Here is a 20,483-nt window from a genome sequence, read left to right as displayed (position 1 = left end):
GCAAGTCAACTCAGGTTCCTGTGTGTTTGGTACAAGAAACTATCTTGTGTTATAAAAGGTTTTCATTGTATCGTTTCGATTATGTCTACCTGGTTTGTATTTGAAAGAAATTGTATGTCTGTTATCCATTACAATTAGGGGCCGATATGTAGGAGCCATTTCTGTGTGAATGTGTGTGTAATGTACCAAATTGGGCCAGTAGGCGTCCACATGGTGTTGGGTAACCATTTCCATTTCGAAATGATCCATACAGAAGATTCGTGCAGTCATTCCATCATGCTTAGTGCTTCAGATATGTTCGGAATTTGGGAGTTGAGAGTTAAATCCATGCTCTAAAGGCTGCAACAGCTCACTGCTACACTTGATCAACAACAGGTAACTGTAATGATGCACTGGCCTATATTAAAAAAGATAAGTGACATAATCTCTATCTTACATGTATAGCTATGCCAACAGCTACATACAGCGTAAAAAAGGATCACTCATTTATAAACTCCAAGAAGAAACTCATTGCACAGAATGGTTGGCTTGGCGTGTAACTGTGATATAGCAGTTTCAGCCATACACTCGTTTTGCCCTGGACTTTTCTAACATACTGCGGTTTAGAAAACATTTCCAATAGCATGATTTCCTCAAATTTGTGAAGCTTAGACCCTGCGGAGCGTCTGTGTATGTGTTGCTTGACCAACTGGGTCGCTGGGTTTGCATATGGAGACCATTGGTGATTGCTAACTAGAAGCTAGCGGTTATCGTTAGCTTGTGCTATATGGCAAAACAGGCTACAACACGCAAGAGTTTGCGCTAATCAACAAAAGAAACACACAGATAATTATTTGTATACTTGTCCCTCCTCTGCAGGTATTCCACACAAAGCTGGAAGTGACCCCTCCTTTAGAGAAAGTCTCCCGGTTAATCCTGCCTTGTACTGACCGAGGTTGGAGAAACAGTCAGCCTGTTATGGTTAGCACACAGCAACAGGTTTTTGCCAACTGTAGTGGGGATGTTGCCTTCAAAAATTAATTCAATCCATGCCGTTCTTCTGTCCTCTGTGGCTGAGAGCCGATGGAGTGATTTATGCTCACCTTTACAGCCAACAGCTGTTAGGCTAGGCCTTTAATTTGGTGGAGGTAAGACTCAATGGACAGAGTCGAGACAAGAGTAAAAAGGAAACTAGTTTATTAATAACAAAGTGAGCAATGAAAAACTCACTCATAAGGAGCGGAGAGAAAAACAAAAGGCGCACTCACAAGGAGTGGAACAACAAACAATTCTCCACATGGTGGGTTGAGGCTGAGCAAGGATTTCAATGCGGCAGGTAGGCACTGGAGAAAGACAAAAGCACATGTGAGGACAGAGGAAAAAAACAAGACATGATTCCTAAAAGGACGTTTTCGATAGCGAAATGGCAGATCTGTGAGAAGGTAGCACTGTATCTGGTGGGTGGAGAGACACTCGGGAGAGGAGGAGGGGGTGGTGGCTGGTGGGTGGGAATGTGCAAATGTCCCTGCTTGTTATGTAATAGTAGGCGCCGATTTGATGGGCTCGTTTGGAAGCTGCAGGCAGGGTGCTTTATGAAATCTGCATCTCACTAAAAAAAACATAATGCGTGTGGTAGCACCAGAGACCCCAAATAACACCCCAAATCCCAGAAAAAGTGAGTTTTTCATAATATGGGAGCTTTAAAAGAGGCACTTGACTCAGACAGACCACTGAGTGGCAGGCCAGGTGGTGCATTAATTTACAGTGATGACTAAGAGCATCTTTCTTATAGGTGCCTTTCAGGAACAATCAGCATAGCCCTAAGATGCACTGGGGCAATGACGCCTTGATTTTCAATCAAAGACAACTGTCAGACTTTTGCACTGACGAAGTGAATTTGTTCCTAAAATACCCACAGCTTTCAGTGTGTGATCTCCACTGTCATGCCAGCCTGATCCAGCACCACTCCAGCAGCCACACTGGCTGGAGCAATTACTGACAGGTAGAAACCACTCTCTCTCTCTCTCTCTCTCTCTCTCTCTCTCTCTCTCTCTCTCTCTCTCTCTCTCTCTCTCACACACACACACACACACACACACACACACACACACACACACACACACACACACACACACACACACACTGGCATATGCACTGAGGCATGCATCTGCTTATACACATGCATCCATGCAGACACACCTATGTACACAGACACACACACAGCAGTGTTTTGTAATTCTCAGGTGGAAGCTGTAGTGACTGTTCATCCTCTGCTCACATCTGACACATGGCACTGCTGTCTGCTTATGCCTCTGCCTGTCTGTGTAGCAAAGTAGAGTCCTAGATCTTCCAACAATGAAGAAAAGGAAAAGGATCTCAGTACACGGTGTTAAATGAAATCACAAACATAGCTAACCTTTGTCTTTTTATACAGTATGTATCCATGTTCCTGGGGATTACTATCTTTACTATTGTTTACAATTATGATAATATTTTATAATACTTTCTTTATTTATTTTTTTTGCTAAAAACAGCTGTCTGCTGCATCTAAAATAATATGACATATAATATGTTGAAAGAAGCTAAATAATAATAATAATAATAATAATAATAATAATACACTTTATTTATTTACCACAATTCATGCATAAAATGTAACACAAAGTTCTTAACATAAAAACAATTAATTAATAAGAATTAATTAATAATTAATAAAAATAAAAAAATAATTATCAATTAATAATAATAGTGTGATAAAACAATGAAAACAAGGCAAAAAAAACCAAAAAACAAAGTTGAATTAAAACAACTGGATAAGACAAAATAAAACAGTGGTCAGGTAAAAAGAAAAGATACTTCAGGTGAAAGCAATGTGGAAAAAGATGTGTCTTTCATTTAAAGTTCTCAACAGATTTGGAACCCCTAAGACCTTCCTGGGGACTGTTCCAGAGTTTTGGAGCATAATTAACAAAGGCTGCTACTTTGTGCCTTTTAGTTCTGGCCCTTAGGAACAATCAAAAGGTTTGAGTCAGAGCATTGAAGCAACAAGCACATATCTAAACCATTCAGTGATTTAAAAACCAATAAAATAATTTTAAAATGAATTCTGTCACAGACAGTTAGCCAATGTAAAGATTTTAAGATTGGAGTAATTTGGGCTCTCTGTCTGGTTTTTGTCAGAGCACGTGTTGTTACATTCTGTACAAGCTGTAACTGACCAATAACCAGACAGAGGAGCATTACAGTAGTCCAGCCTGCTGGAGATAAAAGTAAGTATTAACTTTTCCATGTCTGCCTGGGAGAGAAATGGTCTGACTGGCAATATTCCTTAAATGATTGAAGGACATTTTAGTCACGTTTCTAATGTGATATTCAAAATTTAGGTGTGAGTCAATGATAACACCAAGGCTTTTTACCTGTTCCTTGGTGTTTAGTACAAATACTTTTAGGTGTTCTCACAGTTTGTCTCAGCTTTTTTCACCAATGATCTCAGTTTTTTCTTGATTTAGATGTAACAGGTTCTGAGTCATCAACAGCTGAAGTCTGAAATACATGCAATTAAGCTGTTGGTAGAACTGTAGTCATTTGAGCTTACAGACATATATAGCATATATAGCTGCATAATAAGGAAACCTGATGTCATGATTTCTAGTAATATTGTCAAGTGGTAGCAGACAGAGACCGAAAAGAGCTAGGCCTAAGATAAGAGCCCTGTGGGATACCACATGTCAAGTCTATTTTATGAGAGCAGTGGTCATCCACATAGAACTGTTGAGTAGTTAGATAAGACTTGAACCATTTAAGAACTGTATCAGAGAGACCAACCTAGTGCTCAAATCTGTCCAGCAGAGATCTACAGTACTGAATGCAGCACTGAGTTCTAAGAGAACCAACACAGCCCCAGACAGATCATGCTGATGGCCACAATCTTATCTCTAAAATAGGCAGAAAATTCATTATATTTTATAGCACTCTATAGGATTCAGAGAGTATTCTTGGATTATTACAATTTTTATTTCTAAGAGATATACAATTATCTGGCATTCCTGACAGCTCTACTGTATTCTGCCAGGAGTTCTTTTAAGATATCACATTGGATGTGAAGTTTTCTCCATCTCTTTTCAGCTTTGCCACAGTTTCTTTTGAAGTGGTTGATGTTGTGTTTTCTCCATGATGATGTTTGTTTTTGAGGATTTTTTTTTTTTTGGAGCTAACAGGTGCAATATGATTGTAGTTTTGTATTTAGATTATCCATCAGATTATCAATTGATGATGGGAGAGTTGGAAACATCTCATGCAAGATTTTCTGCCAATTCAGATGTATGATACTGGTGTTTCACAGTGCTTCTAGAATTACAATTGAGCATGTGAAGAGAGACAGCAAATTCAACTAAGTAGTGATCATCATCTGACTGATGAAATATCAGCGGACCACTGTGGTTTGTCTAGTGTTCGTCCACTTATCAGAAGGTGGTTTGATCCCTGGCCTTGGCAGTCTATGTGCCGAAGTATCCCTGGACAAGAAAGTGAATCCCAAAATTGCCCCCGGTGTGCCACCGGTATGTGAATGGCTAACGTCCGTAATGAGCATGTGGCCTAGCAACAATTGTATGAAGGTGTTTATGAAAGGGTGAATGCCTACTTGTGTTGCGATTTGAGTGGTTGTCGGACTAGAAAAGTGCAATATATATAAAGTCAATTTACTATTTAACAGAAAGTCCCTCTGTAATGACAAGGTCTAAGGTATGACCACAGCTATCAGTTGGTTCATTGACATGTTGTATGAAGCTAAATGCACTGCAGGGCTACTTGTAAGGGGTATTCAAGCTTTCTCATCTGTCCTATATATTTTTCAATGTTTTACCTTCATGTCTGTATTATTGAATACTTCTTTAGTTTCTTTCCTTTTGGTGTTTCTCTCTGTTGTCCAGGGAATGTTCGTATTTTTTCTCTTTCTCCTGTCTCTCCCCTCTTTTTCTCTCTCTGTCATCTTCTCCCTGGAGTGGCAGTGGTAACAGAGCATTCAATTATAACAGATGCTTCTTAACATGCACAGCTAGAGTGGAACTATATATTCAGCAAAGGGAGTATAGAACCCAAGAGAAGTAACCCTGAGGGGAAAATGGTTCTTTTGCCATTATACTATAAAATATGCACCCAAGATATATAAAACATATAAGATTCCTTCAGTCTGCATGTCTGATGACCGGAAAGCTCATTAGCTCTTATAAGTTTAATAAATAATGAATTCAATAATGGATCATACCACTGTCTGCAGGTAATGGCTTACTAATCAAATCTAATTCAACAAAATAACAATAACAATCAACAAGGTCTGTGTGTCAGAAAAGGCAAACTAGAAGGGATTTTCTGGCCACTTGGGGGCAGCACAACAAGTTGTTAAGACAACAGTGACATAATATCACCTTTTCCTGAAAATGTTAGCAAACAACGGCTGGCAGTCATTTGGAGTCGAGAAATGTAAGTCCAATATTTACTCTCCTCTTAGCTCCGTTTTGGTCTACACTAACCAGGGAAATATCTGCTAAATTCTTAACAACTTAAAATTGCTTATTATTACTGCAGGATGGCAATGCAGATATCCTTACATGATTCTGTACATGGAAAGAACATTCTGAGCTGTAATGAAGTCAAATGTACTACATGAAAATAATATTTCATAAAAATTTCAATGGATTTTTTACACCTATTATCATTGTTGTTGTTAGACAGAACTTGAATGTAAAAAACGCCTATGAGCGAAGCGTAAACATAGTTTCTCATTAAGCTCCAGAGAAAACCCTGTTGCCTTGTCTCATTGTTAATCCCACTCACTTCCCTTATATGTCACGTCAAATCAAATCTGTTTAGTCCCAAGTCACAAATTTGTCTGAAAGGAATTTACAACAATCTTTACCATCAGACATCTGCTATCCCTAGACCCTGGGCATGTGTCCCAGTGGTTATGGAGCTGTCAAGCTGTCATGTTAGTCTGCGTGCCACATACTTCAGTCATTTATTTTAAGAGGCATAGAGGAAGCTCCACATGGATTTTTAGAAAGAATTAGATATACTGTATGTTAATGTATCATGATGGGATGATCCAGTCTTCAGTAGAGGTGCATTAGTCTTATTTGATTGAATGCTTTTAGGAGGAAGTGCATCTCTGTCTTAGCATCACCTGTTGAACAGTGAACACATATTCTGTTTTATTTCTTGTGTCTTTAGTCTTTTTTGATTGCCAGTGTGTGGTCACTGAGCCTGTTCTTGGTTAGGATCTGTCTCTGCTTTCTGTCTCTGACAGTAGAGAGATAATCTGCCAGTTCATAACCTCTTTTCAGAGCCACATAACATTCTAATCTACTTTGGCATAGGTTTCCTTACATCGTGTTATAATTTGGTTTACTCTGACTGGTCAGCCCAGTCACCAGAGTAAAAAGTTGGCGTTGGACATTTCTGCAAGCCATGAGTATGTTAAATTTGTATATTTCATATGTATCATATCAATCTTTGCATAGTTCAGATTGCTAGTATATGTGTTTGAGCTGAATTTTTCATGAGGTGGAGGGCATGTTGGTGGTGTGACAACTACAACTTCCAGCAGCAGACCGCTGTTTGAGCCATGTTTCTTTCAACAAATCCGGATCTTATTAACCAATCCTATCACCTAGAAATTATTTGTAATTATTAGTAGTTATTCATGACGATTGGGATAGATGGCAGGTGTACAAAATGCAGGACTGTGACACCAGAATCCAGGATTGGTGTCCAGACTGGTCAGGTTAAGGTAACAAAAGCACTTTGGTTTAGTTCGGGAAAGATCGTGGTTGCTGCTGCCTTTCCCTGTATTAAAACAGACCATGATCTTTCCTGAACATCAACCAAGTCCTGTCATTGCCTAAACAGAACCATAAAAATGTTGAATGATGCTGTCATCACTATGAATGGATAGTGCATTGCAAGATTGCCTGTTTTGGCAGAAAATAAATTAAATACATTGTCAGTATCAACATATGCTCAGCATCAACATTTTTGTGACTTGGCAGGCATGTTTGTAACAACATTTCCTCATTATGTTAATATAAAACATAATTCAGTTGGCATTACGTTTCCTTCAAAATGTATTTGCTTTTGCTAAATAGTTGTATATAAAGTGAACTTTTTTGAGACAGGACTCTTTCAATAAGATGTTGGCACACTTTCCAGCAGTATTTGTAGCAACATAACAGTATTTTTAATGAGAGGTCTGGACATTTTTCAGCTGTTCGTGGAGACAAACCTGGGTATTTCAAGAAAAAACATGATCATTTCCGAATGAAGTGTTTTTTTTGTCTAAACCTAACCAGACCTTCACCACAGAGTTGTTACAACATAAAACTGAAACTTAAAGAAATGTAAAGTTTGAATGTAAAGAAACATAGTTTCAACATATCCATGGATCGCAGAAATACACAGTCCGACTGGTCCGAGTGTCTCTGCAAGCAGGCAGTCTCAGCACCAACTGACATAGGAGACTCTTTTCTTGACTTTGCTCTTGGGTTCGGAATGCTTTAGAATGGGGGCTGGACTTAAGGTTATCAAACCATTTGAATGCTCTCTTTATAATGTTCGGCTCAGCATGCATTTCTGCATATGATGTAATGTGTAATGTAAATATTCTGTTGGATGTTTGTACCAGGGTACAGCTATGATGAATGAGTGGACTCTGTACTTCACTACATACAGCTGCATTATGAAATATTATATTGATATCATCAATGACCTTGTTTATGCCATCTCTGGTAGTGACATATTGACTTTATTAATATGTATATATTTTACTCATATTTATTTTATGTACATTAAACAGAAACAGTGCCCCAGTTCATACTGGAATGGCCCTTTTCTAACTCTCTCACACTCTGCCATTACCCCCTCATATGTACCTGTCCACTGTCTCTCCTGATGCTCAGCATGCACTCCCTCACTCTCTGGTCTGGAGTCTTGTAGTTATGTCTTAAATTGGGTTATTAGAATCAGAATTAAGAATACCATTGTCCACAGCATTTCACACTCGGAATTGTTTGGGCAGGGAAGAACTACTACTATTTAAAATAGCAAAACTTTCAGTTTCATTTCAATACTGACTGCCTGACTGAATGGCCAACTTTAATCTCTCACTGCAAAAAACTGCAAAAACACCTTAGGAATTAGAGAGGGGAGGCTATATCTAGTTTTGTATGTAAAAATATGTACTAGAAGAAGAACAATTACAAAATGTCATATAGGATCTCATGAACATATTTTCTGGCCTTAAGTAGTAAGTATTTCACTTGATCACAAGGCTTTCCAGTACTTTCTGAACTGAAGCTTCTGGGGTCAGCTTTTTTTTTTTTTTTAATGTAGTGGTCCAGATAATTGTTTGGATGATAAATCAATTTGAACTGATATAACTTTAGCAATTATTGGCAACTCGATGTGTCTATATGCCACTCGTGTCGCAGTGTATCTGCATCTGTGTTAAGCTGCTGAGTTTTTAGGACATATTATTTGTTTTAGTTAAAGACAACTGAAGAAGCTGAACCAAGTGACACAACACACTGACCTGCAGTCAACTCACCGGCTGCACATATTTCTTTCTGACCTCGTCTTTAACAATATTTACTCATGCACTGATGTGTTATGGATAAACAGTAGCACACAGCTGGCTCAGCTGTAGTTCATCTCAACTTTGACCCCCATTAATGAAGCTGTGATCTCATACCACTTCCTCTGCTGCAGTAGTCATGGTAACAGTTACCAGGGCTGTTGACTGGAACTGGCCAATGGGTGTGGAGTCTCCTAGCACGGAGGGAGGCTCTTATTGGTCATTTCGTTGCAGTGTTATTGTCTTTGTTGAAGGATGATTCAGTATTACATGTAAAAAAATATTATTTGGCTTCGTAGTATATAAAACATCACAGCATGGGTATGTATGAATCTCATTGTGTATGTGTTATGTATTATGTGTGCATGGTTATATTGTAACTGGGGGACCATCACACAGTGGCATACGATCATCATCAGAAGAAAATCAGTAGGGCAGTACAGGCTATAAGACACTCAGATGGTCAGCCTCTGAGGACAAGGGACCTCCAAAATAGGCTTCAAAATAAAAGATAAAAGCACAATGGAGGTTTTATCTAAAATATTATAGCACTTAATTGTCTGTCCCCAATAATGTCTCCAGCTTTTAAAACCTTACTTTCAGCTTAATACAGTTTGTTATCAAGTTTAGCAGATTTATTTAAAGCACTGCCTTTTATCCTTTTATTTTCTTTTGTATTTACATGGCTGCTGTGCAGTTAACCTCACACAGGCCTAGATTTTCAATGAACTGAACAGAAGAGTTGGAACCAACAACAAGCTGAGCTTACCTGGTTTACACTGTGTATTTTCCAATGAAGTTAATTCAAACAAGGCAACTGTGTTCTTAGCAGTGTTTATAAAACAAAAGAAATGGAGCAGACAATATGGTATCTGTTCTGCTGTGAAGTTTAACTTTTATATCACAGCAGTCTCAAGCCAACAATTTCAGTTGCAGCATGTAAAACAGAACTACAGTGGTATTAGATGATCTTTGCAGCTGTGTGAGAAATCAAACTATACAACTGGTCACTCTGCAAGAAAGCTGAACAAAGCTTCTGCCATAAATCCGTTGACGAGAGCCAAATTATTGATCGTCCTGATGATTGATCAGAAGTTGTGACCTCAAATTACACAGCAAACATCAACTGGTCTTGCAGAAATTCACTCTGATTATAGAATTAGCTGAAGAGGAGAGAGTCAGAAGCAGTACCTTAACATGACGCTGTAATGAACAGTGATGTGATCGCACCTTGAAATTGTTTAATTGTGTGTGCCTGGTTTAGTAAGAAAAGTGAGCTGATGTAACTGTGTCCTGTTAGGACACTTTTTTGGTAAAATTCTACTAATTTCACTTTAACTACTAATATAAGTGATTGTGTAATGTTTTCACTTTATTTCACTTTATTCATTGGTGTAAAAGTGAGTTCTTACCTTTCTACTCAATATCGCTATATATCGCTGAATATTGCTAGAGTCAGCAAAACGATTCTATAGCTGGTGGTTTACGTAGCTGTGGCAAGGCTTGTCCTCAGACACGCTTACTGTTTCTCCTCACCGTAAACACTGCACTGTTGGTTTTGCATGTATTAGGTTCTCCCAGATTTGGCCAAACCAGCATCAATGCTGTAAACACATCTCAGACTCCACTTCCATTCTTCATCACATGCTTCAGCAACTCCAAATTATGTGAAATTACAGACACACTTTTGAAGGGGAAAGACCCAGTTGTGACTTAATCATTTTTCCTGCTTTATGTCACTAAGTCACAGTTTCTTATAGTTATTAGACCTGTAAATGTTCCTGTATCATGCACATATGAAATTTGACATGTAGACTTAACAATTGCAAATTATATACAGTTACACTTTGGTGGAGATTGCCAAAAACAATGCTATGAAAAGACTACAAAACTCACAAGGCCGCATGTGCCTGACTCAGGACAATGGCAGCAAACAGTATCCAAGTCAGGAAACAGTCTGTATACATACAGGGAGAGGTCATGCTGCACATTGTAAATGTAAATGTTTGTTATACGTTTTGCGCATACTGACACACTGAGTGTGTCACAATTGCAAATACTGTTTAATATTACTATGTCAAAAATGCACATCAAAGTGACAACTGTGTACAGACCTACACACTGAACACTACCATCTCCTTTGTGACTGTATTTATTTTCTATTGTCACATTTGCTTAACATTTCATGTGTTCATGCTGCACAGTAGCACCTTGTGGTCCCAACAATGTGTTGGGAGGTAATTTGGTAATTTTAGATGCAATTAGGCATTTGTAGAAAATCAGTGAGTGCATCTCTATACTCGCATTACTTTGTTTACTCCTGTAGGCTTTCTCATTAAGCAGATGCTGCCTCCCTCTTCTTGTCCTGCTCTCACTACAGCAGCTTTATTGAAGCATGATGCCACTGCTTGTCTAACTAGTTCATGCGAGCTCTGGTTCTTTCAGGCATCTCTGAAACATCTTTAAATGAATCTCTGTAGAGACTTTTTTTTTTTTTTTTTTTTTAAACCTTTAGGTCTATACACGGTCTGTTGATATAGAGTAGGATTTCTGGCACCATTTCAGCTACTTCCAAGATGCACAGAGAAGAGAAAAAGTCTAAAGAGCAAACTCCAGCAAAAGCTGTAGCATAAAGAACTAATTTATTGTCTGATCAACATGGCAGCAGGCCCACCACATTCCTAAATGTGGCAGAGAGGCAGGGGGAATACACCAAATTGGACACACACAAAATAAAATACAAACAAGCAAAAAACCAGATACATTATAAAACCAGAGAAGCAGAAGTGTTGATAAGCAGCATATAAACATTTAATGGTTGATAACACACTATAATATTGGTGTAGGCAGATATAAATGTTTATTCATGTATTTTCCAATGACTGAAACTCCTCTTGTGGGCACACATCAGTGGACAATGGTGTATAAACAGATAATGAATGACAATTATTGACATAAAATGTACATTCATACACATCTGAAACTCTCAATAAATCTGCTTACAAGTACATTATCATATGTTGTAAACCATATATTAAATCTTTATAAAGTGCTTATAAATTCTAAATAGGGTGTTAAAGTAAAGTGTTAGAAGGTCTTATGCAAACTGTCAGAATATTTGATGCTTGCAGTTTACACAGGCAAAAGAGCTCATAAAATGTCATTCATATAAAATGTTAAAGTTCAGAACACATAAAGTTTGTCAGATATAGTTACAGGCGATCAAAGACGTACGGTGTTGGGAAAGTTCAGTTTCTACATGAACTAGTTCAAAGTTCAGTTCATATATTTTAAAATAAACCAGTTCAATTCATAGTTCATAATTCAAAATTTTGAAATAAGTTCACCGTCCCAAAAATGAACTAGTTCATAGTTATTCTTTTCCATATGTTGCTGCGAGCTATTATTTTTCTAAATTATTGCTACAGCCCATATAGAACCACAGACAGCAATTATTGTATTAGTTTTAACACTGTAACTATGTATCAGATTTCATCTTCACATCCAATTTTGAATCCTTATCCAACCAGGGTTTACATTAGCATTGAGGGGACAACATTTCCCCATTGTTGCTTTAACACTTTGTTGATGTCCATTCAGTGCACACTAGCAGCAGCTGCAGCTTTCACCCCATGTGACTGAAGTGCGGATTTTCTTTTTGAAAGCCCGCGGGCAAAGTTTGTACAGAAATCTAAGATTTTTCCCATCTTCACCGACCTTGTCATAAAACTTGTTTAAATGATCATATGACACCTCCTTGCTGCTTTCGCCTCCATGCTAGTTTTTGTTTTGATGACGCATGCGGTGATGCAATCACCACCATGGTGGCTGGTGTTGCCAGTCATGAGCTATCGTTCAATGAACACGTTCAGGCACAATACTGACTGCATACCTGTTTGTCTGAAAAGTATAACAATGTTCCCATTTAAGACCATCAGGCATCCACCCATATCACCTGTCACCAAGTCCCACTTTAAACATGAAGCTGATTGCCAAAGTATTGATCACAGAGCCTGTTTTGCATTACTTCATTAAACCACCATAAACACACAGTAAAAGTGTCAGTTACTGCGTGTTTGTGGTGACCATAATTCAAGGAAACTATAAAAGAAGGAAGGGTCATTACATCATATCACCAACATTCTAATGCTCTGCTTAGTATCTGGGTGCCAGTTCTGTTGAAGCCTATGGGAGATGATTTGGCGCTATACAAATAAAACTGAATTGAATTGAATTGAATTGAATTGAATTGAATTGAATTGAATTGAATTGAATTGAATTGAATTGAATTGAATTGAATTATATGCACGAAGAAGCACACTAAAACCAATTATGTAAATTGTATGACCAATGTGCACATTTGTTTATTTGCTGGTCTCTAAATACTATCCAAAGATGATTATAAGCACACTTTACAGGGCTCATAGTGAGTGTCCCTTAAAAATATTGATTTTGGGATAAATTAATATTGTTAACTGTAATTGATTCCTTCTGTCTCCCTTTTATTTTGGTCTGGAGGCTGGTCACACACGCAAAGGAAAAGTTGACAGACGTCCTCTGATTTTGAATTGTGAATTGGCTGAAGTAACCTTTAGAAATAGAACTTATAACAACAAACTTGATCATCAGAAAATAAATGAAGCAAATGAATGAATGAATGAGTGAGTGAATGAATGAATGAATGAATGAATGAATGAATGAATGAATGAATGAAGCAAAGTCTGCCATGATAAAATCAACACCTGGACCATAAGCCCACCTATCTGGCACCCTCCTGTGGCTGATGCCTGCCTCTATGGTCACCCGTATGTTCTCTCAGATTCTATTGTTTGGGCAAGGGAGCCTGCTGTACACCTAGAGCACTGAAATTTTCCTTGGAATCAAAGATCTATATTTAAGACTAATAAGCAAAAGAAAAAAAAAATCGAAAGCACACAATGTATTTAATTGCAGACCATCTTAACAGTATTTTGGGAAATAAATGCTGAGCTCATATCACTTTTGCATAGTTTTGAGAGAAAAAAAGCATAGTTTTGTATTCATTTGAATTGTTTTGAGAAATTTTAAGTTCAGTTGTGGTTTTCATAAACCATAATAACATCTTTGTCTCCTGTCTGTTAATGCCTCCTTCAGATCAGTAAGCAGCAGCTGCAGACTGTCAAAGAACGTTTCCAGGCATTCCTCAATGGAGAAACCCAGATCGTAGCCGATGAGGCTTTCATCAACGCTGTCCAGAGCTACTATGATGTGAGTCTGTATGATCTGTTTCATGGATATTTCACTAGATATTTGCATATGTGTTATACACTGCTGTGTTTGTCAAGCCATTAATAGTGCCTTTTGTAGCTGTGTCTGACCCCTCTTTTGAAGAAAAAGACAGTTTCTCTGTAGAATGTATTTAATTTTACATGTTAATTCTGTATGATTGTTTATAAGTAGCTAATGTCTGCAACCTTTATGCCATTCCAGGAGTCCAAAAGTGCTAGCTTTTAAGTTCCCCTTACGAGTCTCCTCTGGTTTAAAATGAATCTGTCCAAGCAGAAAAACTAATAATGTGGTGAAAAGTATCCAAACCTCAGCAGAGATAACTTGTCTTGGTTCTGATAAATGATGCAGAGAGTGCACTGAGCTCCTCAGGGCAGTCTTAATAATGTGCTCTCAGATGGCCAGGGATCCACCCAGAATACATAAAAGGAAATAGAATATGAAGAAAGAAGAGCCACAATCTTCTCTGCATCTTACTTTCCTTGACAATCAGAACAACACTGTTGATTTATAACTTTACATTTTACATAAAGCATCTGGAGTTACTCACAGTGAGTAGAGAAAGCTTCAGTTCTTGGATTTTGCCAAATTGCAAAACACCAATAATTACAACTGAAAGACCAAGTCCTTCACATTGTTTTATTACTGTCAATGGGGGGTAATAAGAGAGACAGAATGTGTTAACTTTTTTTTATATTAAACCAAACTGCGATCTTTCCCTAACCTTAAGCAAGTGTTTTTGTAGCCTATGCTACACTGAATACTGCCATCTCCTTTGTGGATGGAGCCCTTGGTATTTGGTGTCAAAGTCTTGCACACCTACCACTACCTGACCACCTCCCTGTGAGTTTTATCCACCACAAGAAGGTAGCACTTAATGAACAGGAAAATGCTGCCAGTGAACAGTGCATTCAGAAATCACCAGAAGAAGAAGAACAACAAAAAAAACCCATTTAGTATTAATGTCATTTTCAGGAGAAGGTTGTTTAAAGAGTCATATGGTCATTGTGGAGACTGTACTTTGTGGTGTTGTTGTGGTATTGTATTATTCAGTACTTGTGAGCTGCTTCAGTTATTTCGCCTACCCTTACTGATATGAAAGGCCCATAATGGACTCACATCAAAAGCACCTTTCATTATAACTGCTTCCACCAAATGACCATACAGTTGAATAAACACCTCTCTAAAACAGTTTCGACACAAACTGAACATTATAGCCTTCGTGAAAGAAGGATCTATTGTAGGACGTTCTTTTTCACTTTGAGTGCCTAATAAACTACCAAGTATGTGTATAACTCATTTAGTGTGCAATGCATAAAGTATACACATGTACACAGTCTTGTTTTATGTGTCCTGTAGGTGTCCTGATTCTGTTTAATCGCCTCATTTGTTTGACTGTGCAGGGATGTGGCTGCAAATTAACGTCAGCTAGACACCCTATATACATTACAACTTTTCACAGTTTCTCATAGATCCACATATGCACAGCAAACATGTCAGATCTATGAATCCATAATTGAAGTTGCAAAAGCATTTCACATGCTTAGACTTAAGATTTCCTCTAAGTTCTATGATGACGTTTTTAAGATCAACACAGTTGACGACTGTCATAATTACACTGTAAAATATCTGTCGCATTGTACACGTTTTTTCAAAGCTGATCCAGGAACAAGTCTTGCAAAGGGGGACATTTGTAGATTTGAGGGTGCTGTTGAGGGCGAGAACAATAGGCCCACAGATTTGTTAAATTTGACTTTAATGGTTCTGCAATAGTTATCAAAGTGTCTACCAGAACATGTATATAAGCTGTGTTTCATCAGGAGGAGGAGGGGTGGTGTGACAGGCGAGATGACTGCCAAGCAACAGTCGACAAAACTAGGTATCTTTAACAAGAGGTTGAGACATTTTCTAGACATTCCAAGAAAAGCAGTATTTTAAGCCAAAACATGATCTTTAACCCTAACCAAGTGGTTTTTGTACCTCAACCTGAGCAGACCTCAACCACACATAGAATTACTGAAACGTAAACCGTAAATATCAACTGCAAAGAAATGCAAGAAATGAAATGTTTCTTGTTTCACCATATTGGTGGTTTGCAGAAATGTACAATGTCAACATTTAATCTGTTTATTGGGTTGCATCAAAGAAGCATCTGTATTGGGTTAGCAGCACTGACACATTGACTGGCACTTCCTTATCAGTTAATGTGGCAGCACAAGCAAGCTAAATGAGAACGGTGTGATTTTTAACAGATGAAGGTGGTGGCACAGGTTATCCAATTCAATTAAAACCTAAAGCTCTCAGCTTGGCTTTAGCTTCAGACTAAAATTGACTGAGGCAAACACAGAGAGAGAGATAGAGGACAGACAGAAATAGAAAGTGAGGAAAGCATGTATGAAGGGTTACAAAGGGCTTGGCAGTTTCAGCAGCAGCTGACAGGAATTTCCCACCCAACAATCACAAAAAAGTGTTTAGTTTGTCATTGAAATCATCTTTGTTTGTAAAGCTCCCTGTACAAACTGTTGACACTGCGTTTGGTGCTTTTTCCACGAAACACACAATTTCTTGAAACATAGTTTTCAGCCACCACAAATCAATTTCAGTTTACCTCAATCATATTGGGATAGAAGATTAAATCTCAAAAACAGATAATGTTTCTCCAAATCTGGCCCCCCAAAATATTGCTCGTTTTTATATTTTAGGCTTTTTGCAATTGTTAATTTTTTTTACTGTTACTGCTAATAAACTGTCATTTGATATACAGTATGTATATCATATATATATATACTGTATTGTACATAGATATAGTTTTTTAGTTAATTGTCAATTTTTTCAGTTAGAGCAATGTGATGATGGAAGTCATTCAGTGCTGTACCACGGTGGAAACGGTTCCCTCAGACGAAACCTCCGGTCCCTCACACCGGCTCATCTCTTCAATGAGGTCTCGGTTACCATGCCTCCTCACAATGTTTTCTCCTCCCTCCCTGTGAATGATGCAACAGACACACTCTGCTCCTCGCTAGCCATTTCTGTAAACAATCTATGCCCACTCTCATCCAAACTTGCCTGTAAAACCCCCACCAGTCCATGGCTTACCGGTTTCATCAGAGAGCAAAGAGTGGTGCTCAGAGCAGCCAAGAGAAAATGGAGCAAAATCAAAGATACCTCTGACCTCAGGGACTATCAGACCCTCCTGTCTACATTCTCCTCCCATCTAAAAAGTGCCAAGTCCACTTGTTATCAGGAGAAAATCAGTAGTGCCAATGACGCTCGGAAACTATTTTCGCAAGATCTGCCAGAAACTTTGATTTCATGATTGATGACCAACTAACTTTTAAAGAGCATGTGGCCTATGTTGCTCAGCCATGCTGATTTGCACTGTACAACATCAGGAAGATCAGACCCTACCTGACTGAGCATGCAACACAACTCCTAGTGCAAGCGCTGGTACTATCACGCCTAGACTATTGTAATTCCTTACTGGCAGGGCTCCCAGAATGCTTGCTAAAACCCTTGCAGATGATCCAGATTGTGGCAGCTCATCTGGTCTTCAACCTTGCAGCACTGCCTCGTAGGCCAGAAATCTGTGTTAGGGCATTTACTCTTGTTGTTCTCTCCTGTCCAGAACCTTGCTTGTGATTTATGAAAATTTTGGTAACACTTTATTTGATGCCTATCTCTATAACGCATTATAAATATATTTATAATGCGTTATAATGACGTTATAGTACTGTATAACTGTAGTTATAAACACTCATAAATGATCATAATCTAACAATAATCATAACACACTATAAAGCATTTTATCATCACTTATAAGGTCAGGTATTATAATACATTATAAATGTTAGCAACTCACTGACAATGCCCACATAGATAATGCATTATACATATAGTTATGATATGCTTATAAATGTGTATAACTATCATTATAAAAACTCATAAATTATCACAAGGCTTTATAACAATAAGCATAACATATTATAGAGCATTTTATAATGGCTTATAAGGTCAAGTATTATAATACTTCATGATTGCTGGTCCCTTGCTAACCGGTTTTTGTTGCAAGGATCAAAGGGTATTATAATTATTATAGTTGTCATATATTAAAACTTGTTATAATGCCTTATAATCACTGGTATAATGCATTATAATATGATTATAAGTTACTCTAAATGGTCATTGGGTGCTTCAAGTAAAGTGATGAAACGGCTCAGGTATAGGCTGATACAACACATTACAAGCTGGTCATAAGTCACTACAAGTGGTTTGCTTGAAGAAAAACACACATTTTTAATCTATTCAAGAACAACACGAAACATTTCAAAACCTATTTTTATTAACAATGTGACTCCTTCAAAAAACGTTAAATTATCACATTTACAGTGAGTGGCTAGGTTGATAAACAAAAGTTCTTCAAAAACAAAACAAAACAAAACAAACAACAACAACAAAATAAACCTCTTACATCTCAACTTTCACATTCACAGTGGAACTTGTATCTCAATTATAACGATTACAGTGAAGTGAAAAGGTTGATAAACAAAAGTGACTCCTTCAAAAACAAAACAAATTCACAGTGTAGTGTAGTGTAGTGTAGTTCAAAAAACTGTATGTTTGTTGTACTTTCTTATATCATGAATAAGGCGGCCAAGAATGCCTTCTCTGTGGTTTCTTCCCAGCCAGTACTCCCACTCGATCACCCTCAGGTGTTCTTTCCAGATATCAGCCTTGAAGGTCTGCCATGCTCGCTCTAGATGCTGCGTGTGGGCTCTTGTGACAGGATCCACAAAGTTTCTCTGGTGGCACACAGTGTAATGGCTATACCCATGTTGAGTCAGAGCCCTGCAATATGCTCGCCATTCATCTGACACAATGCTTGTGCCTCTTCTAACATGCCGCAGTATGGTTGGCAAAAGGTCTCGCCTTGAACGGCCTCTCACGATCTTCAGGATTGGCCTTCTGGTCGTCAGTCCAACCTCCAACATGCCAAACACCCAGGCTGGCCCAACTCTTCCACGGTTATACTGCAAAAAATGTTTTTAACAAATAATTACTGAACCTGCAAATGAACAGTAGCCTACTGTTTTGTGAAAAACATACACTGGTTTACTTTTTTGTTTTGTATAGCCTACATTTACTTCTTTCCTCTATCTGCTAACTACAGTAGATATTTTGTTCATGTTTGTTGATGAAGTGATATACAATTACACACGTAGAAGGAGTCTCTAGCTCCACACATCTAAACCTGTTGTTAGATCAGGAGGATGAGGGATGGATGCATTAATTAGATCTCAGCCACATTGTTCTGGAAATGAAAACAAAGTTGCCCCCTGATATCCAAATACACATCTCTTCTTATCTCTCTCCATACTGCTCTGTAAGCTATACTGCAGCCCAAAAACAGTGGAGTGTGGTTTTATGTGACGGTTGTGGCTAGCTACTCCCCCAAAGTCATTGATTGGATGAACTTTTGCAGTGCAGGATGAATCATCAAACACTTGAAACTGTTTACCAGGAGGAGAACAGATGCAATACCTTGTTACTGATTTGTTGTGTAAATGACATATTATTGTCATGTAACAGGGAAATAAATTGTATGTGTGTATGGTTTGCATATAGGACTCACTTTCCTTTTGTGTGAGAACTTGCTCTCATCCAACATCACGAAGTGATGGCGGTCACCAATTTTCATTTGACCTTGATGCCGAAGTTTGTTTACTGCGCGCCTGCAGACCTTAGGTAAGCAAAGCGTATTTAGTTAAATTCATAACGGGCCACATCTAAATATTAAGTTTTCAGATTATTCATAGAGCAAAAATGGCATACAGATGTATGTTGAATGCACCTGATTTTCATTATTCTATCATTTTCATTCAAGTTTTATGAATTTTCACAAAATCAGTTCATACGTTTCTCATGGATGCGGCCATTTTTGTTATTGTCCTGCTGCTTGCTGCAATACCATCTTCCATGAGATCAAGTTGCCTCATTCGCAGCCCTTGTGAAAACCTAAAAAACAAAACAAAAATGCTCACTTACACTCACACACACAGACAGTATGTTTATACACACACACACACACACACACACACACACACACACACACACACACACACATTAATTTAAAAATCAATCAAAAATAAGGGTAACATTATGATGTTACAAACCTGTAAATAAATTCCACATATTTCATCAGGGATACATGTGACCTGTAGAATATGGACCCTTTGCGAACAGACACTATGCGCCCTTTGGAACAGTGGTTCCTGCATTTCCTAAAAGGAAAAAGGAAAGGTCTGTTATTTGCAGTAATGTTAATGTGAGCTACTGTAAAGTAAATTTAAGGCACACTTTAATTTTTGCATACTTGCATACAAAATTTTTTACACACGTCATAACCGAAACGAGGGTGTTTCACTACATTGTGTCTGTTTTTGTTTCTCCAGGACCTATAAAACTTTCTTGGATCATGTGAACATGACTGAAATTACACCAATTGTGAGAAGTTTAGAGGGAAAAAATCACTAGCCTGTGGAGCACTCTGTTTTTTCTAAGATGTCAAAAAGCCAAAGAGGTTGTAAACTTCTGGTTTCATCTTTAACACTGTGTT

The 20,483-nt window shown here is 38.0% G+C and overlaps 1 protein-coding gene across 4 annotated transcripts in view; it reads left to right on the top strand.

Annotated features, from left to right (window-relative positions):
• The window catches only part of cadpsa (Ca2+-dependent activator protein for secretion a), a 335,946-nt gene that overhangs the window by 62,507 nt on the left and 252,956 nt on the right, over window positions 1-20,483 (top strand). For all 4 annotated transcript variants that reach the window (XM_070958180.1, XM_070958178.1, XM_070958172.1 and 1 more), the window contains exon 2: window positions 13,739-13,852. In XM_070958180.1, coding sequence (XP_070814281.1) covers window positions 13,739-13,852 — 114 coding nt within the window. The remainder of the gene's footprint in view (window positions 1-13,738; window positions 13,853-20,483) is intronic.

The sequence above is a fragment of the Chaetodon trifascialis genome, chromosome 3 (assembly GCF_039877785.1).
Source record: "Chaetodon trifascialis isolate fChaTrf1 chromosome 3, fChaTrf1.hap1, whole genome shotgun sequence".
Taxonomy (NCBI): Eukaryota; Metazoa; Chordata; class Actinopteri; order Chaetodontiformes; family Chaetodontidae; genus Chaetodon; species Chaetodon trifascialis.
Note: the sequence above shows the minus strand (reverse complement) of the source record. Positions and strands in the feature narration are given on the sequence as shown.